This window comes from Chiloscyllium plagiosum, chromosome 28 (genome assembly GCF_004010195.1).
Source record: "Chiloscyllium plagiosum isolate BGI_BamShark_2017 chromosome 28, ASM401019v2, whole genome shotgun sequence".
Classification (NCBI taxonomy): Eukaryota; Metazoa; Chordata; class Chondrichthyes; order Orectolobiformes; family Hemiscylliidae; genus Chiloscyllium; species Chiloscyllium plagiosum.
This window is the reverse complement of record NC_057737.1, coordinates 5907679-5929425: the sequence shown is the minus strand read 5'-3', so window position 1 is coordinate 5929425 and position 21747 is coordinate 5907679. Positions and strand designations below refer to the sequence as shown.

Below are 21747 nucleotides of genomic sequence, written 5' to 3'. Positions count from 1 at the left end.
GCAGTGTGGTTTAGTGTGTCACATAATATATTGCTACATTTGGTTGTGTGTTACATCTTAAACTGAGGCTTTATTTGATATTTGTGTTACCCAGATAACCTGAGGAGGAAACTAATTGGTTCCAACTTACTTGATTTAGGCACGGAAATATCAATGGAACTCCTGCTTAGTACATGCAGAAGACAGATGGGGATCCTTGTGGTGCATTGTTAGCGTCTATACCTCTGAGCTAGGAGGCCCAGGTTCAAAGTCTGTCTGCTCCTAACATCCTCTGGGCAGGTTGATTTTTAAACTATCTATGGCACAGATTGGTTATTCGGCCCAGCTGTTCCATGCTGGTTTTTGTGTTCCTTATTGCCACATTCTAACCTCCCTCTGAGTAGGAAGGTTTCCCTTGAATTCATATTTATTTGGATTTATTAATGATTGTGTATATTTCTTCTTTAACTCCTGGTTCTGATCTCACCCACAAGTGGAAATAACAATAGCAAAACTATAAAACATCTCAAAGTACTTGACAGAATCAAGAAAGCAAAATGTTTCAATCTTGGCCACATATGGGGTTTCGTAAGACAACATCTCTACATTTTGAAGATCCCTATCATGCTCTGCATTTTTGTAGAGAATTCTGTCGAAAAACATTTGGTTTTTAGTTTGAGGGCTGGTGTGGATTCTGCAATGGTTTGCTGATGTCAGTATACAATTATAAATTGGTTACTTTGATAAAGTAGAAGAGAAAAGGAATGCTTATTTTTATGGTTTTTGTCATTCTAGCAGGCATAACTAATCTGATACCTAAGATTTATAAAGAACTTGGAGTATGCACTCCTCTCTGCTGTGCTGATGTGCCTTTGGCAACTATTGAGACAGTCAACTCACTTTTCCCCTGTTGAAAAACCTACATCAGAAATTAGGATGCCTCTGTGGCTGGTCAGTGTAGGTTTTCAAACCATTCTTAAACTGCTGCAGCACTAACTTTTGACATGAGTGCTTTATTCCATGTTTGCAGCCAAGTCATATGCCCCTTTGAGTCCTTTGTTTTATTAGGGTCAGGTTGCTGATGATGACAATACTGGCACAGAATAACAAGTGTGGACATAAGTCAAAGCAAAGTAACTCATTGGGAGTGTATTCTAATAAGGTGATTATATGAATTTTGTAGGTAACATAATTGCTGTTCCGCTTAAAGTTGTCTTTGATGAAGTGGTGGCATGCTGAGCTGATGAATGGGAACGGAGAGATCCTGGGTGAGATGGTTTATTTTTGCCTGACCTGAATTAGGGAGCTCTGGGATTCATAAGTTTTAAGATCCACTTTCACTTTGCAGTTTAAATTTAGATAATTTGAAACCTAATTTAAACATTATAATCTGCTTTGGGCATCCTGAGGTGCTATGCAGCAAATTAATTTGAAGTGTTGTCAGTTGTAACATAGGAAACAATAGGCAATTTGTGCATAGCAAGGTCCCACTACTAAGATCATTTACTGATGTTTTAATGGATAAATCAGCCAGGTCCATAGTGGGGAACTCTCTTGCTCTTCCCAATAGCGCATGGATATTTTTATGTACAGTGGATGGGGTTAAAAGCAGTGCAGCACTCCCTCAGAGTGCTGGAGCTGTGTGCTATACCTCTACAGTGGTTCATAACAGAACCAGAGGAGAGTGCTAACCACTGAGTTAAGGTGGGAGGAATTGGAAGTCTTTTATGGGCTGGAGTTTTGATAGTTTGCAGTTGTGCTGTTTGCAGAACAATTGTAATGGAGAAGCAGGTAGAATCAAGAGTGCTTAAACTATGTAGGTGTGGGTACTGGACAGCCATGGTTAGCTTGCTTTTCATTACTGTTAGGGAAGTGGTGCACATTATAAAAGGACTTGAGGGAGAGAAGGTATATGGCAATTGGATACGATTTCCAGAGTTCCACTCATCCACAGCAATGGGAAGTGGAAACTCTGCTCTATGAACTAGCTGTTCTTCAGCCTTAAACTCTGGATCGAAATTGCACAGATGTAAATCATGAGGTTCATTCAATCTGATTCAGGAATCGTTGTCTGTGAAGGATGTATTAGTGATAATGACCCTGTCCATTACCTATGAGATGTGAAACCTGTCATCTTAGTATAGCTTTCCTTTCCTGCTTAAATACAGGATTGGAAATTAAAATTCTATAAATTGTCATCAGCTTGATCTCCTTTTCAGTTTGACCTCAAACACAGATCACTAGAATGACAAGTACCACAGGCCCCCACTGTCTGTTCCCACACCTGCATTTTCCAGCAGATGCCATATATGGCAGTTAGGAGCAGAAACCTATGCTATCTGCCAAGCACTTTGTAATGATTTATAGTTTTGTTACTGGTCTTCCATCTGTGTTAGCTCCCCATTTCCTGTCCATTACCACTGACCGTATCTCCATTAATGCTACCTTGACTTCTACCAACTCTTCTCAGCTGGCTAACTCAACACAAGCTGGACAGTTTGGTTTCATCTGTGTATATGACCAGTTCCACTTGGGAGGAGTCAGATCTTACTTTAACTTAATGTAACATCTTAATTTGCATTTCTGTTGTTTTTAGTGTCTTTATGGCCTGAAGATTGATTGTAGGCCTAATCTTGAAGTGTAATCATATTGCAATGTTGGAAAATGTATCAGCAAATTCCCACAAACAATTCTGTAATGATGAGACAATATTTGAGAAATTGATTTGAGGGATAAACATTTGATAGGATACCAGGGCGAACTCACTGCTCTTCAAAATAGTACCAGGGCACTTTTTTCCACAAATATCACTACAAAGATTTAATAAATGCATGTGATTTCAGTGATTCTCTTCTGTATGGCTCCTAATTTTGATCTATTTCATGGGTGGGAATATTTTGTCCCCTTTAACAATTTGCTTACACAATTTTCAACATCTCTGTGATGGCTCAGTCTTTTTGCTCATGAAAACACCCCTATCCCCTGCAAGCCAGTCTTTCCCAATTTCGAGAATACTGCTAAGGCTAAGAATCTGTAAGTCTCTTTACATCCTTTCCTTTTTTTAAAAATGTATTTGGGTCTCTGTTGCTAGAGGTGGTACAATAAACAAATAACAAGCCATTTATCCATTCTCCTTTAAGGGCACAGACTTGTGGTTCCATGGGTACTGATGGGATCATGCAACTAATGCTATAAATCATGAAATTCGAGGTGCATGTAATAAAGGTAGTACAATAACCATGGGGAACTTCAATCTACATAGATTAGATTTACCCACTGACTCTGATTTTATTGTGGAGAATGAATTCCAGGAATGTGCAAGATTTGTTTTAGATCTATTTATTCAGGAACTAACTAGAGGTTATTTTAGATAGAGTATGGTGCTTTGAGAAGTCTAATTAATCTTTCGTTGCAAAAGAGCCTCTTGAGGTGTCCATAATACAACCAAATTTTACATTGAATGACACCATTTTTAAATTAATCTGAAACTAGGGTCTTAAATATAAACAAAATAAACTGCAAGATATGGTGGGCACGTTGGCTCTGGTAAATTGGGAAACTGCATAAAATGGTATGATAGGCACTGACCAGCATTTGAAGAATTAACATGTCAAAACAGGAATGTCATAACTAACCACAGTAATGCACTGAATATCAAGTCCTATTGTGAAACCACTGAATTGCCCCAATTTTACCTAACTCTCAAATTCAGTTTATAAGAACATGCACACCACATATTTTACGTAAAATATCCATAGTTAAAATTTAATTACAAACAGCAAAAAGTAGAGGAGTTTAATTACTACTCGATTTCGACCACTTTCTTTAAAATTCCCAGACACATACAAACACATATGGAGACAAGGCACTAATATGTGGGTGGGGAAAGATTATAAACAGACATCAGTCTAGGTTCTGATATTAATGAGTTTTTTTCTATTGACTTCTTCCAATTATTTCCTGATAACATGCGGTTGTGAATACTAATTCTTAGTCTTTCATTGGTTAAGGTTTCACTATTTCAGTGCTTCAGAAGATGGTTAATTCCCTCTTTTCCTTTCAACAGAGGCAAACAGAGATATAGAGACAGACACAGAGTTACTTTACTGAACTCTCCTACACCCACAACTGATTATGATTGCAAAGCCAAGCAAAAGACTGTTTGGTTACCCAAAGACACAGTTGCTGCCATTCTGCCTGGCATGCTCAGTCCTGATTTGAATAAGGCAACATTGTAGATGTGTCACAACGGTATTTTTAAAACTACAAACATCATCTTACTGCTTTAAACAAAGGGAAGTGTGTATCTTTCCCATTTTTAATCCATAGTCCAAAACATAGTTTTCCCAAAAAAAAATTCATTCCACTTTGAGGCACAAATCTAACAAGAAAAGTTATCTGACCGTGGCTAACAAGTGAAGCTAGAATGTATCAGACTAAAGAAAGAGGCACATAAGGTTGCCCAAAAAAAGAAATTAGAATTGGTATTCGGTAATGTTTTAGAATCCAGATGAGAACCAAATTAAAGGGGAAAATAGAATATGAACCTAAACTGGCAAGATGCATACAATAGAAGATTTTAGTCTGCAAAGCAGACAAATGTGAGCTGGCTAGGACAGTAAAATTCATAATGGGGATTAAGGAAATGACAGAGAAACTAAAAAAGATATTTTGTGTTCAAAGAGGAAGACACAAAAAGTAATTCAGTAATACTAGAAAACGAAGGCTGTTGTGAATGAGGATTGGGAAGAAAATTAGTATTAGTAAAAATAGTACTGCAAAAATGAATGGGATTGGAGGTTTGGTGTGAAGAGTAGGATGGGAGGGAAACCTGAGAGATGACAGGGTTCCTGTTAGGTGGGGTTTTTCTTTTCGTATAGGATGCAACTATTATAATTCATAGCTCCATCATAACCATTTCTGTCTTGGAGAACACCTATTGAAGATCACTTCTTGAATTTAAGTGCAACCCAGAAGATACAGAATAAATGGTTTATTTTTAGTGCTATATAAATTTAAAACCAAGTATATATAATTATTAACTTTGTCCTCACCAAATCTGTGCAACACTTGTGACTACACATTATCTACCAGTGTATTGAGGTCCAGGTTGTACTTGGAGACGGCAAGTCCATTAAATGGCTGAGAAGCATGTGCTATCTTTGTTTAGGAGAATGTTGTAAAACAGGGGTAAGTAGAATCAAAGGTGGCTTTCATTTTAAAAAACACACAGGATGCTGGGAGTGGGTGTTTGTTTTTTGTTTGGGAGTCTCCAAAAATTACCATCCTTTGATTTCAGCTCAATGTCATTTTGCATAATCATTATATCCATATCAACTCCACAATTTTATAAATCCAATAACCGATAGAGTATTGTGCACAGTTTAGGGAATGTGATGATTTCAGGCATCAGATCTAAAAATCTTTGCAGGACCTTCCCCTGACTTAACCACCCCACATCATAATGGAAGGTCAGTTCACCAGAGGCAGGATCAAATGCAGATTTAAACAGTGATGTTGAAGGTTTTTTTAAAAGTTGAGTTTACAATTTTAACTTTCATTACATTAGAAAAGACCAACACTTTACTTGCTTGTGGATTTCACAGTGGTAATTAACAAAAGAGAGAAAATCAGAATCCTTTCTGCAAAATGTGGCGAAACTTGCATTTCAACCAAGCATGCAAAAGTTTGATGGAAAACTTTTGTGTGTCTTTTGCATTTCTTGTAGATAACCTCATCTCGCAGTTTTTCTCTAAGGGGGAAAGGGTGTGAAAGATCCTCTTTCCAAGTAGTTGCTATGTCCTTAAAAACCACGTGCACAAAAACAATTAACTAGGATGTTGGTTGTGATGATGCATTCATCAAACCGCAGTCAGAATTGTTCAAAGTTCTCCAGGTCCTATTTTGTCGCTGAAAATACATCTTCAGCCAAAGATTCCACTGGGCCTGCTACTGTGGGAGCACCAAGTTGCATGCTTTGGATTGCCATTGTTATTGCTTCGCTGTTCTCAAAAGATTTTCAATAAACGAGTAGCAGCCACAGTCATTGCTTCTTTAAATACTTCATCTATGAATGATTTGTTGTGCTTTGCCAGAAGATGGTAAATTTCAAATAATGCTTCAGTGCAGGCCTTATCTTTATCTGAAGAGGAGTGATACTGGACTTGAAATGTTAAATGTTTCTACTTCCACTGTTGCTGACAGGCCTGCTGAGTTTCTCCTCATTCCCTGTAATTATTTCAGATGTCCAGCATCTGCAATATTTTGCATTTACTTACTCTTTTCTGCTGGTTTAGAGAAAAATATCTGTTGAGCTTTCAAACAGCCTTCAGCTTGTAACTTTATCCAAAATATGCTGTTCAATGGAAAACTATGCTTGAACTTAGAATTTACCATACGTCGTTGTGTTGCACCAAATTCCTGTTTTATCAAAATACTTTGGTGACTTATAAAGCAATTAAAACCATTAGCTACAGGCCACTCAGCCCATTGAGTCTACTCGACCAATCACGGATGATATGGTTCTCAAAGCCATTCTCCTGCCTTCTCCTTGATCCCCTTAATAATCAAAAAACTACCTCTGCTTTAAATACATTCAATGACATGACCTCCACAGCCCTCTGTGGCAATGCATTCCTCAGATTCACCACCCTCTGGCTGAAGTCATTCCTCCTCATCTCAATTCTGAATGTTTGTCTTTTCCCTGAGTCTGTGTCCCTGGGTCCTACTCTCTCCTACTGGTGGAAGCATCTTCCCAATATCCACTCTATCCAAGCCTCCAGTATTCTCTAAGTTTTACTCAGATCCTCCCTCATTCTTATAAACTCCATCAAGTGCAGACCCACAGCCATCAACTGCTCCTCGTATGACAAGCCTTTCTTCCCTGGGATTATTATCGTAACCTTCTCTGAACCCTCTCCAATTCCAACACTCTTCTCTAGATATATGGTTTCCGGAAACAATTGCCATGAGGCAGCACCATGATTGAAATGTGCACAGCAATGAATGCAGAAAGATGTGCATGGTGAGGGGATGCAGGTGGTTGGTAAAGTTGATCAGACTTCGTGATCGACCAGTTGATAGCAATCTATTTATTGGGAGATTTTGACAATTTTAATGTTATTGATCTAAAGTACAATCAGCTAACTCACTACAAACTATGGCTTCTCTTGCTCTGTGCTCAACATCAAGCCAGATGCAGATGCACCAATTCTCTTTCCCAACCCTATTGCTTCTGCTCCTGTTCCAGCAACATGTATTGTTAAAAGGTGACTCAGATAGTCACAGCAGCCTTCATAGTGACTACAATGATAGGGCTGGATCACAGAAGGCAGTCAAGTAAAAGTTTTGATCAAAAACCTATTCTTCTTTGTTATGGATGAGACCAAGCCCCCTCAAAATACACTAAGATAGCCTAAAGTCTAACTTAAGTTAAAAGGTAAGTGTAAGGCATTTCAAATGCAATTTGGTTGGTTAAACTTTCTACTTTAAGCAAAACACACTATTTTTACACTATAGTTAAAATACAGACAAAAATAAAAAAAATTGGCTAAACTGCAACTCTATCAAAATATGTATTAACTACCACTAATTAACAGTTCCAACATAGTAACATCCTTTAAACACACCCTAGGCAAAGGTAAATTCAGTAAAATTGACTATCTCTCATGCAATTCCAACAGCAGGAAGGGAACCCCCAACTTTTAGCTGGAACAAAGAGAGGGGTAAGAGCTTACACATCCAGCTTCAACACACTATTAACTGCAGAAAACTAAAACTACAAATCCTGGTTCTGCGAGAGTTTGACCCCACCTATTCAGGCTGTTTCTATTGTTCCAACTTAAAAAAAACCCAAAGCCTCACAAACTGTTTACTTTATTGGCCTTGAGCAGCCTGATCGCCACCTCTGTTTCAGCTTTTCTTATAAAGAACCAGGACAAAATATACTTCTTAAAGCCTTAGTATTGTCACATCTTTTAACTGTTCTTAAAATCTCCTGAAACTTTTGTATTCCTCTGCATTGAACTAAAATACAGTTGAGATTGCCTCCAGTCAAGGTTGCAATTCAGTATGTTGCTTTCTGATTTTTCTACACTCAAGTGTGTGTCAGACATTCATTAACGGAGCCACCTACCTTGAGAGAAGCTGTTGAACAAAAAGTGACTTTCAATGTCTCCATACTTTGGCTCCGAGTCCCAGAACTCAGTAATTGCATAAAGTGAGCAGTGTCAGGAAATAATTAGGATTAAAGTAATTAGTTATAATTATAGAAATCATTTAATCTTTCCTCTTATAGTAAGATCTATTTTTGTAGTCACTGGGTTTTAATTTACTTAAATCTATTAAATATATATAGTAGGTTATGCATCACATGTCCTGTGTGGAAATCCTGCTTTACTGCGATTCAACCCAGTTTGTTCATTATTTGAACTTTCTCTCCTTGCCAGTTTTTTGAAATTGCCTCACTTCCTAGGGTTCACAGGCCCTCAGACAGTGCTCACACCATTTTGTTTCATTTGGGCACAGATTAACAAGTTTCTTAATGTGAGGCAACACAATAGTTGGTGCACTAGTAGGTGCTTCTAAGGTTGAGGCTGGGGCTCTTGTCAGGCAGAGTAGAGGGCATTTTATTCTGCAAAACAAATCCACTACAGATTTTTCAAAAGGACAAAGTGTTGTATTCCCTTACCCAATTTATTTGTGCAGCGGGAGGAAGAAACTAATGAAGTCATGTGTTAAGAAGTTTTGAAACCAACTTTATCAACAGCAGAAGCTGAGAGTCAGAAAGTAATATTTGATGCAGTGTTGCATATTCACTGCTTCACAGCAGCAAAATGATGGAGCTTTATCACTGCATGCTCAACAAATTAATAGATACAGCTTTTCTGCCTCACATAAACAATTCATTTAAGATTCATTTTTAAGATATAACACAAATGGACAATGGCTTTCACCTTTTGGCTGACCAGCTGGCTTAAACATGGATTTTCTTTGAAGTGGTGGGGACTGTGACCATCAGCACCATCATACAGGGCCAGCACCAATTCAGGGAAAAAGCTTCCCTTTCATAAACCACTACTGATGTGCCATAACTGTTGTCTCACCAATAGTTGGCACATTCACTTTCATGAAAATTCAGATGGATTATGGTGAATAGTGAACAATGGAAGGTTACAGTCACAGAGGACACTTGTGGCTTTGATTAGGGTAACGTCAGTGTGGTGGCAGGAGCAAAAACCCAACTGCAGAATTTAAACAGCATTGCAGGAAAGATGGGCTTGGATTTCAGACAGCAAAAGGAGGCTGGAGATGGGGCAGCGGTTTTCACTCAAGGAGAGTATCTGAGGAAGGAGTGATGGCAGCAGTTTTGAAAGAGATCTGGATGTGCCATAGGAGGGAAAACCTTTGAGTCTCAACTAGAATGAGACAGAAATGAAATTTGGCCAGTAATTTCATGGGAAGAGGTTCTCGTCCAAAAAGAAAGAGAAAGAGATGCAAGTTCAAGACAGGCTTTTGGGGTGGGTTGGAGAAAGTGAGGACTGCAGATGCTGGAGAGTCAGAGTTGAAAGGTGTGGCACTAGAAAAGCATAGCAGTTCAGGTAGCATCCAAGGAGCAGGAGCGTCAACATTTTGGGCATAAGCCCTTCATTTTGGGGTGGGTACAATGATGACTTTGGAATGTTTTGGCTTGACAAGAAAAAGGAGACAGCAGTGACAACTGAATGAATGATTTCACTTCCAATGACCCAAGATCTGTGAAATCCTTGCACCCCTGGGAGAAAGAGAAGGATAAGCAGTTGAACAATTTGATTGGTGGTGCAGTAATAGGTCCAAATTCCAGCATTATTTGAACAACTTTTGCATTATTTATTAGATAACTGGGCCTGGTACTACCTGATATGATTGACAGTTGTGCAGCAGTTAAGTTGAAGTCTGTCGTCTTTTGGACTCAAATGAACAGCATGTGGTAAGAGTAATGATCTGGATAAGAGAGTTGGTGTGGGAATTGGGAAGCCAAAGGCTAGGCAGTTGTAAGTTTCAAATGCAACTTTAAATGACAAGGGTGGATGCAGAGGCTCAGAGATAACTGAGTGAATAGGTAAGTGGAGGTGGGGTTGGATATGGGTTGCAAGTGATGTAAGGAGGTAGCACATGATCAAGAAGTCACAGATTCAAAATCAAAATATTGGGGACGCTGGAAATCTAAAGTAAAACTAGATACAGCTGCAAAAGTCATCAAGTCTGCTACTGCTTTGGAGAGAATTCAAGTCTAGGTTTCAGATCAGTGATTTTCCATTGCAATGTATAGTGGCTGTGAATACAGCTGAGAGAATATATATGGAGAAAGAGTTATAAAATCAGGCAGTAGGACACTTGAGTCTAATAAGTGGATAATTTCTGAAATCACAACATACATGATTAAATCACAACAAAACATTTTGCCAGTCCATGCCAGACCATCGCACAGAAATTGTACCACCTGAAAGAATGGCACGGAGATCAAAGAGAGAAACCTTACAGGAGCTGCAGGAAGTCCTGGTCAAAAAATAGTCTTTCACATAAACCAACAGTTAAAAAGCAGAAAGTTACTCTGGAGGTCAGCATCATGTTTAACTGCAAATTAAAATAAATTTTATACTAACACATTAATGAAGTAATTCATCAGCATGTGATGTTTTAATATAAAAGAATGAAAACAGTCCTTGTGAGCAGATATTTTCCCAAAACATAAAGCAAGACACGGATAAGTTTCTAGAATTTGCATTAATTAAATGTACTGGCCTGATGATGTTTTGCCTGAGCTCGTGCTGTTTGATCAGATTGGGTTCTGACTAGGAAAGACGAGGTCAGTAGCCTCTACAGAAAATACTCGATGTTCAGTACTTCCCATTGATTCACCATACAAGGCTGGTTTTAATTCATTTTGGAAATTTTGTACATCTAAGTGTATTACATACATCACTGTTGTACGCTTCCTGTGGTGAACAGACTGAAAAGGGAGGATGATGCAAGAAAGAGCCCTCTATCAAGAGATTTACTGGTGCTGATGCATTACCAATGTTCGCGAGCAAAAGTACTTAGGATTCAGAAGCTTTGTTGAGGGGAGCACTTCCATTTATTCCATTCGTCAGCACTCACTCAGTTACCTTAAGTTGGGTGAAGGTTTTCAATTAGAGACCCCAGCTGAACCTCTGCACATCTGGATATCACCAGCAATCTGCATGTGCTCCATTTTTGTTGACGGAGTGAGCTAGTAAAATCAGCTATACCTCCTCTGCCACTTCCATTCACTCCAGTCTCGTTAACATAAGAAGAAATACAATGCATCACATAATACCCTATTCAATATGGATAGACTTACAAACAAGATCTTGGAGTCAATGCGTTGGGATTTAGTTTGAGACCCAGCTACCCTTTTAACTGCCCACTTGATTGCAGCATCAGTACATTTCAATAAAGTTTCAAATGTCCTGTAACTTTGTCCACTAGTGTTCCTAAGCCTGGTCCAATGCCTAGGACGGTACGTGACCCTGGTGCTATTTGTGTACGACCTGCATCCTGGATCAAACTCACAGTCAATCCCAGTTCCTTGGCATGTGTCAGCAGGTCAATAATGCAGTCCTCATCCGGCGCTTTGACAACCACTTTGGGCTGCCCGCAGTACTCCCACTGCCTGAGCAGATCTGGATTGCGTTTCTGAACTTGCCTGTACGCAGACACGGCGGCATGTGAACACTGGGCTGCCACTTTACCTTTCCCCATCTTCAGATCATTACGGACAACCAAAACCATCTTGTACTCCCCACTCTCCCCCATGGTGCTTGTTTCCATCCCTGCATTTCGCATACTCGGCAGAGGTTTTAAGGATCCAACAAATCGTCCTCGCACCATCCAACCCAGGCACAATCCACATCCAACTCCAGTCAAAATCCCCAAAGCCAATGGTGTAGTTAAAGACTCCATCTTATGCTTCTCTACAAACACCTATGGAAGTGGACAAAAAATATTATCCAGTTTAGTTTTTAACTATATACAGTTATTACATGACACCAGAGGTGAATTTCCTACAGCATTTTAATTAAAAACACAATCGTGTGTATTTATATATTACCAATGCCCCAAACATTCCACTTGACCCCTTAATTCTGCAAAGTAATAGTAGGGGACTTTAACTTTCCTAACATCGATTGGGACTGCCATACTACTAAGGCTTGGATAGAGGGAAATTTGTTATGTGTATTCAGGAAGAATTTCTCATGCAGTATGTAATGGCCCAATAGAGAAGGGGCAAAACTTGACCTCCTGTTGGGAAATAAGCAGGGCAAGTGACGAAAGTGTTAGTAGGGGAGTATTTGCGCCTCAATCTCCTGACTACTGGGGGGGGGGGGGGGCCTATAGTACAATGCTATCAAAGTAATCTTTTTATTTCTCATTTCTACTATATAGACTCAGTGAACAAATCCTCAAGAATGTCTTCTCTCAGTACTGCCGTGATGTTCTCCCTAATCAAAAATGCAACTCCACCTCCTCTTTTGCCTCCATTCTCTCCTTCCTATGGCATCTGTATCTGGGAACATTGAGCTGTCAGTCCTGTTCCTGCCTCAGCCATGTTTTTGTAATAGCTATAATAACCATAATTCCATTAGTTTTAAAATAGCTATGGAAAAGGATAGGTGTGGTCCACAGGTTAAAGTTCTAAATTTAGTCATGGTCAATCTTGATGGTCTTAGACAGAAACCGTCAAAAGTTGATTGGGGGAGGCTGTTTGCAGGCAAAGGGAAAGTCTGGAAAGTGGGAGGCTTTCAAAAGTGAGTTAATGAAGGTTCATGGTCAGAATGTTCCTGTTAGACTGAAGGGTAAGGTTGGCAGAAGTCGAGAACCCTGGATGACTAGAGTTATTGAGGCCCTGGTCTTGAAAAAGGAGGTGGCATATAACACGTTTAGGCAGTTGGAATTCCTTGAGGAGTATAGAGAGTGTTGGAGTACACTTGAGGGAAATCAGGAGGGCTAAAAGGAGACTCGAGATCGCTTCAGCAGCTAAGGTAAAGGAGAATCCAAAGAGATTTTTACAAGTATATAAAATGGCTAACAAGTAACTAGGGAGAAAATGAGTTCTCTTAAAGATTAACAAGGTCAGCTATTTGCGGAGCCACAAGAGATGGGTGAAATCCTATATGAATATTTACCTTCAATTCAGGTATGGATGCTAGGGAACTAGGAGAAATAAATAGTGATATCTTAAAGTGTGTCTCCATTACAGAAGAGGTGGTACTGGTAGTCTTAAAATGCATTAAGGCAGATAAATCCTCAGACTTTGTGGGAGGCTAGGGAGGAAATTGCAAGGCTCCTAGCAGTGATATTTGTATCATTGAAAGTCACGGGTGAAGTGCTCGAAGATTGGAGGGTGGCTCATGTTATGCCATTATTTAAGAAAGGCTGCAGGGAAATGCCTCGGAACTTGACAGACAGGATCTAAAGGCATTTGCACAGCTAAGGACTCGTTTGGGATAGTCAACATGGCTTTGTGCGTGGGAAGTCACGTCTCACCAATTTGAAGGATAACCAAGAAAGTAGATAAGGGCAGTGCGGTAGGCATTGTCTTCATAGATTTTAGAAGGGCTTATGCCCGAAACGTCGATTCTCCTGTTCCTTTGATGGTTCCTGACCTGCTGCGCTTTTCCAGCAACACATTTTTAAGATCTGATCTCCAGCATCTGCAGTCCTCACTTTCTCCTTTGACAAGGTACCACATGGTAGGTTGTTTAACAAGGTTAAACTTCACAGGATCTGGTGAGAGCTAGCCAATTGGATACAAAATTGGCTTGGCTGTAAAGACAGAGGGTGGTGACAGATGGTTGTTTTTCAGATTGGAGGCCTGAAATTGTTTGGTGAGGCAAACCAGGGCACAACTTACACAGTCAATGGGCCCTGGGGGAGTGTTATAGAGCAAAGAGATGTAGGGGTAAAGTTTCATAGCTCCTTTAAAATGGAGTTACAGGTAGACTGGATGGTGAAGGTAGCTTTCAGTATGCTTACTTTCATCATTCAGTGCACTGAGTAAAGGAGGTGGGATGTCTTGTACAAAGTGTTCATGAGGTCACATTTGGAGTACTGCATGCAGTTTTGATTGTTTTAGTATAGAAAGAATATTACTGAACTAGAAAAAGTGCAGAATAGATTTGCTGGGATGCTACCTGTACTGGAAGGTTTGAGTTATAAGGAGAGGTTAGATAGGCTGGGATTTTTTTTTCCCTGCAGCATAGGAGACTGTGGGATAACCTTAAAGAGGTCGATAAAATCACAAAAGGAATAGATAAGGTAAATAGCTGACGGCTTTTCCCCATGGTGGGGGGTCTGAAATTAGAGGGTATAGGTTTAAGGAGAGAGGGGAGAGATACAAAAGGGATTAGAGGGACAATTCTTTTTCCCCAGAGGGGAGTGAGTGTCTGGAACGGGCTGCCAGAAGCAGTGGTGGAAGTGAGTACAATTTTGTCATTTAAGAAACATTTAGACAGGTACAAAGATGGGATAGGTATGAAGGGATACGGACCAAATGCAGACAGATGGGGCTAGTTTAAATTGTGAAAACTGGGTGGCATGGGCAAGTTTGGGTCAAAGAGCAGATTTCCATGCTGTAGATCTCTCTGACTCTAAAGAGAGATCCAAATATTTGTGCTCGGATCCACTAACACCCCAACCACTGCTTTGCAAACCTGAAATCATGGTCACGAGTAGCAAAGGAAAATGGATCAGTGGTTAGAAGTTGCATTTCCTGACATAATACTATACCAGGCCAATTTGGAAAGCTGTACACATTTATTGTCTTTGCAGTTGCATTTGAGGGAATGGATGCTACTACATCATCATTGCTTCTTGTGTCAGACACAGGGAAATCAGCCAGCGTTTATTTACAGTTACCCAGTCACTCCCTTGGAAAACTCTTACAACAGCAGATGAAATACTCTCATCATCAACCATCCTACCAACATTCACAGTATGAAGTCCCAATGGCCACGTGGATGAAGCAACTGAGGTTCAGCCACAGTTAGAGTTGGCTGTATCCTTGTAGGTTTCATTACGTGCTGCATCGCCCCCAATACACTGAATTGTTACTCAACAATCTCTTCAACGCACACTTCCAGTGGAAATTCAACAAACTGCTTACAAGACTAAATGACTCGACTTTTTATCAAATAGGTAAAAACAATGACTGCAGATGCTGGAAACCAGATTCTGGATTAGTGGTGCTGGAAGAGCACAGCAGTTCAGGCAGCATCCAAGGAGCTTCGAAATCGACGTTTCGGGCAAAAGCCCTTCATCAGGAGACAACTCTGATACTCTCTTACAATTACAAATAAACAGATGCAATATTTTTTTCTCCGAAAACTGCAGCGATAATTATTTTCTCCAGCAACTCGGAATTTTAATTTCTGGAAGAGATGTGCGGGATAATCCTGGAGGTTTGAGGGTCTCATCAGAATCAGTCTGGGCACACGCTTTGATTATAACTGGATCTGTTTGAGATTAAACATCTTCTGAAATGAACCCGTGAAGTGCAAACGCCCATTTTCCCACCCCATCTCCATCTGTTTGTTTTTAACAGCTAACAGGAAAACTTGCTATACTAAAATTACACTGTCTGATGTGATAGAACATTGAACAAGCCCTTGATGTTGCGCCGATCTGTGAACTAATCTAAGCTCATCCCCCTACACTATCCCATCATCATTCATGTGCTTATCCAAGGATTGCTTAAATCTCCCTAATGTGGCTGAGTTAACTACCTTGGCAGGCAAGGCATTCCACGCTCTTACCACTCTCTAAGTAAAGAACCTGCCTCTGACATCTGTCTTAAATCTATCACCCCTCAATTTGTAGTTAAGCCCCCTCGTACAAGCTGACGTCATCATCCTAGAAAAAGGCTTTCACTGTCTACTCTATCCAATCCTTTGATCATCTTGCATGTCTCTGTCAAATCCCCTTTTAGTCGTCTTCTTTCCAATGAGAACAGACCCAAGTCTCTCACAGCCTTTCCTCATAAGACCTACCCTCCAGACATGGCAACATCCTGGTAAACCTCCTCTGCGCCTTTCCCAACATTTTCAAATCCTTCCTGTAATGGGGTGACCAGAACTGTACACAATATTTCAATTGCGGCTGCACTAATATTTTGTATAGTTGCAGCGTGACATTATGGCTCCGGAACTCAATCCCTCTACCAATAAAACCCAACACACCATATGCCTTCTTAATAGCACTACAAACCTGGGTGGCAACTTTCAGGGATTTATGTACATGGATTCCAAGATCCCCCTGCACATCCACACTACCAAGAATCTTTCCACTGACTCAGTATTCTATCTTCTTGTTATTCTGCCCAAAGTGAATCACCTCACATTTAGCTGCATTGAACTCCATTTGAACCTCTCAGCCCAAGATGATTGCACCCCCCCCAGCCTCTGTGGAGCGTCTGAAGGCCTCTATGGTGCCAGCAGGCGACGCATGTACCCTCGCCACGGACACACGAGTCCAGAGTATCGGAGCAAGAGTGGTAGTCAGTCAGGCACAACAACCACCTCCACGCGCCCGCAGCCTTGACCTATTCACGGCCGCTTTAGACAGGCCCAGCTGGCGACCCACATGAGGCTTCTGTTGATCAGGAGAGTGGGACTGAAGTACAACCAAATTGGAGGAGCAGCCCCTTCAAAAATAAATCGAAATAGGCGCTACAAACGAAAACGCTAAATTTATATATGATATATCGGTTCGTCACTGCCTCTCTACCTTGGGTTGCCGCTCACGGGTTCCCAGCTTCAGGGCAACACGTTCCCAAGGCCCCAAACCCAGACAGTAGCGACGGCGCATACTGATGACGCCGCCCAACCGTCACGCAACCTTTGCAGGTACTCGATTAAACATAAAAAACATAAATAAAAACAAGTGGTGAGATTCGCTGCCGGGAATGAAGAATTTAAATGAAAACAAGCACCAGGAAAGGAGTGCGGTATAGGTTTGCTGTTATCGACGCCAAGGACTTCCTGCGAGCGTGAATAGAAACACGTCTACTTCCGGTACAACTCCAGAGCAACAGAAACAGCGCGAGAGACTGAGGGAGCCGGTAGTTACTGTAACTGGGGCAACAAGGGAACAGGAGGACGAGGTAACTAGGGGCAACGGGGGCGAGAAGAGGGAGAGAGAGGAAGGAGGTGGTGGTAACCTGGGTGGGGGAAAAAGAGAGGAGAAGGGAGGAAGGGAGGGGCGGAGATAAACCGGGGTAACCGCTGAGGAGGAGGAGGAGGAAAGAAAGAAGGAAGGAAGAAACAATTCGGGTGAGGAAGAGGAGTGTGAAGGAGAAGGAGAAGGTAACCCGGGGCAACAGGAGGAAAGGAAGTAACCTGGGCCAACGGGGATCGCGGGAAAGAGGTAACCCAGGGCAACCGGAGGCGAGGGGTTTGTGTGAGAGAGAGGAGCCCGCACCTACGGTAAATGATGGGGAGAGGGGCGCGCGCGCGCACACACACACACACGGCTTTGAAAGATCGAGAAAGCGACAATTTACCCCGTTGGGGAGTCTGATAGAGAACTGATAGAAATCTTAAAACACCCCATTCCCGGGGCTGCTGCTGCTGCTGCTGCTGAAGCCACAGACGGCCTCAACGGTTGCGATAGGGGCTAGTGGTGTGGACAGGGCTCCAGGTCGGCATCAGGACTTTGACCCCTTACTCTAGGTTGCGATTAATAATTGATCGCGGCCAGACTCGGAATCCGACGAGTTAATCCCTAAATATATTGGGAGCAGGCAGTTCTGGTTTCAGAATTCTAGAGGCTCCAAAGTAGTTTTGGGGAGTAAGAAAATGGTCGATTGAGTGTGCGCTGCTTCCTTCAGATTCCAACATGAGTTACATTGAAAAGGAGAGAGATTTTCTCTGTCTTCGCGATAGAGTCGTTGGACAATCTGTAAAATGATCACCCTAAATCACAGCCTGAGGTTTTACTGTTATAGAGTCATAGAGACGTACAGCATGGAAACACACCCTTTGGTCCAACTCGTTCATGCCGACCAGTTATCCCAACCCAATCTAGTCCCACCTACAAGCACCCGGCCCATATCCCTTCAAACCCTTCCTATTCATATACCCATCCAAATGCCTTTTAAATGCCAAATGCCTTTTAAATGTTGCAGTTGTACCAGCCTCCACCACTTCCTCTGGTAGCTCATTCCACACATGTACCACTGTCTGCATGAAAAAAATTGCCCCTTAGGTTTAGGGTGAGAGAGGAAAGATATAAAAGAGACCTATATCCTCTAGTTCTGGACTACCCCAACCCAGGGAAAAGACTTGGTCTATTTATCCTATCCATGCCCCTCATAACTTTGTAAATGTCTACAAGGTCACCCCTCAGCCTCTGACGCTCCAGGGAAAACAGCCCCAGCCTGTTTGGCCTCAAATCTTCCAACCCTGGCAACATCCTTGTAAATCTTTTCTGAACCCTTTCAAGTTTCACAACATTCTTCCGCTAGGAAGGACATCAGAATTGCACGCAATATTCCAAAAGTGGCCTAACCAGTGACCTTTACAGTTGCAACATGACCTCCCAACTCCTGTACTCAATACTCTGACTGATAAAGGAAAGCATACCAAATGCCACCTTCGCTATCTTATCGTGGGCGGCACGGTGACACAGTGGTTAGCACTGCTGCCTCACAGTGCCAGAGACCCGGGATCAATTCCCGACTCGGGCGACTGACTGTGTGGAGTTTGCACATTCTCCCCGTGTCTGCGTGGGTTTTCTCCGGGTGCTCCGGTTTCCTCCCACAGTCCAAAGATGTGCAGGTCAGGTGAATTGGCCATGCTAAATTGCCCGTAGTGTTAGGTAAAGGGGTAAATGTAGGGGAATGGGTGTGTTGCGGGTCGGTGTGGACTTGTTGGGCCGAAGGGCCTGTTTCCACACTGTAAGTAATCTAATCTAATCTAAGTAATCTAATCTAATTATGGGGGAAATGACTGACTGGTTCAGGTTTTGCAGGTGAACTAACAAAGCATTTCATTACATAGATGAATCTAATTTGATCTGGCATAATGTTAAGTTTCAAGGTAGGTTAGAGCTATGTGAATTAGGGTCATAGAGAGATACAGCATGGACACAGACCCATTGGTCCAAATTGTCCATGCTGACCAGATATCCTAAATAAATCTAATCCCATTTGTCAGAATTTGGCCCATATCCATTTAAATCCTGCCTATTCATATACCCATCCAGACGCCTTTTAAATGTTGTCATTGTACCAGTCGTGGAGAAAGTGAGGACTGCAGATGCTGGAGATCAGAGCTGAAAATGTGTTGCTGGAAAAGCGCAGCAGGTCAGGCAGCATCCAAGGAACAGGAGAATCGACGTTTCGGGCATAAGCCCTTCTTCAGGAATTCCTGTTCCTTGGATGCTGCCTGACCTGCAGCGCTTTTCCAGCAACACACTTTCAGCATTGTTCCAGTTGTGACCACTTCCTCTGGCAACTCATTCCATACATGTATCTTCATCCGGGGGAGGAAGTTGCTCTTTGCATTTTAAATCTTGCCTGTCTTACCATAAATCTATGCCCTCTAGTTTTGAACTACCCCACGTTGGGGAAAAAAACCCTATTCACCCTATCCAAGCCCCTCATGATTTTATAAACTTCTAAAAGGTCACCCCTCAGCTTCTGACACTCCAGGGAAAATAACCCCAGTCTGTTCAGCCTCTCCACATAGCATGAACTCTTCAATCCTGGCAACATCCTTGAAAATCTTTTCTGAACTCTTTCAAGTTTTACAACATCCGCCTTATGTCAAGAGTGTGGTGCTGGAAAAGCACAGCAGGTCAGGCAGCATCTGAGGAGCAGGAGAATCGATGTTTTGAGCATTAGCCCTTCATCAAGAAACCATTCTTGATGAATGGTTTATGCCCGAAACATCGATTCTCCTGCTGCTCAGGTGCTGCCTGATCTGCTGTGCTTTTCTAGCACCACACTCTCGACTCTGATCTCCAGCATCTGCAGTCCTCACTTTCTCCCAACATCCTTCTTATGGCAGGGAGACCAGAATTGCATGCAGTCCTCCAATAGTAGCCTAACCAATGTCCTGTACAGCTGCAACATGACATTCCAACATCGATACTCAATGCACCGACCAATTAAGGAAAACATAGAAAATGTTTTCTTCACTATCCTATCTACCTGACTTCACTTTGAGCTTGAATTGAATTGAATTTATTGTCACGTATCGAGGCACAGTGAAAAGCTTTGTCTTGCAAGCAATACAGGCAGATCACAGATTTAAGTAGCATAGATAAGTAAATAATGGGTAAACATCGGCAAAAACAAAAACACAGATGCAGGCAAATGTTAAGAGTTTGAGAATCCATTTGGTATTCTAACAACAGTAGGGTAGAAACTATTTCAAAACCGGCTGGTGCGTGTGTTCGGGCTTCTGTAACTTCTTCCCGATGGTAGAGGTTTTAGAAAAATATTGTCAGGGTCGGATGGTTGTTTGAGAATGATGGCAGCCTTTTCTTGACAGCAGGCCTGGGAGATGGATTCTGTAGATGGAGATTGGTCTTCTCCGATCTTGAATGGTGCAGTTGCCATATCAGGTAGTGATACATCCAGACAGCTTTGAGCTTTATATCCTAAATTTGTATCTATGCTATAGTCTCATTAAATAAAGCTACCATATAATCATAGCCTCTTTACAGTGTAGAAATGGGCTATTTGGCCCAACAAGGCCACTCCGACCCTCTGAAGAGTATCCTATCCAGACCCAATACCCCAATTCCTGTTATGTTTACACTTCCCCTGACTAATGCACCTAACCTACACATCCCTGACCGGTATGGGCAATTTAGCATGGCCCAATCACCTAACCTGCACATCTTTGGACTGTGGGAAGAAACCGGAGCACCCGGAGGAAGTCCACGCAGACATGGGGGAAATGTGCAAACTCAACACAGAAGGTCACCTGAAGATGAAATTGAACCCAGGTTCCTGGTGCTGTGAGGCAGCAGTGCTAACCATCTTGCCACTGTGCCACCCCAGTTGCTTCCTTACAGTCGCTATTAATTGTACATTCTTTTTGCTGTATATGAGGCCACTTTTTCTGAGTATATTACAAGCGTATTTCAGTGAAGGGATGCTTATGGTGGTGCCCTTTTATTCTTATACTGTTGGCTTTTAAATGGTGCCGCATATTTATGGTTGCAATCTGTATGGTCAAGATTTGCTTTGAATGTTTCTTGTCAACTATAAGTTTCTTGTGTGAATTACAATGCTAGAACAGTTTTAGTTAAGTTCTTGTGATATTGAATAGACAGGGCCAAAGACTCTCACATTTTTATCCTCTGCCTCACAGGTTTCACAATGCTTTCTCATCTCTTTACCTGCCTATTGCTTATCAATTTTAAATATATTCAGTGAAATATTGTTTGAATGGTATCAGTAGAGGACTTGTCATCCGTTACTCTAAAGACTTATATACCTAGCTACAGTCAGTTCTGAAGATGGATCATTCTCCACAGATGCTGCCAGAGCCGATGAGTTTTTTCAGCAATTTCTGATTTCATTTCTGATTTACAGCATTTGCAGTTCTTTGGTTTTTTTGCTTATGAGTTATGAAAATATGTTTGATATACATGAAAATAATGCATGTACATTAACTATAACAGTTGAAATCCTGTTTGACACCTAATCTGCTTATTTGAACTAGATGTTAGTAATTTAAAGATGTTGATTATCTG

At 41.4% G+C, this 21747-nt stretch overlaps 2 protein-coding genes across 4 annotated transcripts in view; one reads left to right on the top strand and one right to left on the bottom strand.

The window, feature by feature from the left end:
* Positions 1 to 10868: 10868 nt before the first annotated feature.
* Positions 10869 to 17044, bottom strand: ptrh2 (peptidyl-tRNA hydrolase 2). Its single transcript, XM_043718132.1, has 2 exons — positions 16765 to 17044; positions 10869 to 11964 (listed from the first exon to the last, which is right to left on the bottom strand). The coding sequence occupies exons 1-2, from the start codon at positions 16843 to 16845 to the stop codon at positions 11431 to 11433; spliced, it is 615 nt and encodes a 204-aa protein (XP_043574067.1). The 5' UTR covers positions 16846 to 17044; the 3' UTR covers positions 10869 to 11430.
* Positions 17045 to 17059: 15 nt separating this feature from the next.
* Positions 17060 to 21747, top strand: part of vmp1 (vacuole membrane protein 1) — a 202678-nt gene continuing 197990 nt past the window's right edge. The window contains exon 1 of one of the 3 annotated variants that reach the window (XM_043718131.1): positions 17060 to 17140. The gene's annotated coding sequence lies outside the window, so the exon portion shown is untranslated. Of the gene's footprint in view, positions 17141 to 17250; positions 17463 to 21747 lie in introns of those variants that run through there. The other 2 variants (XM_043718127.1, XM_043718128.1) reach the window with 2 other exon arrangements.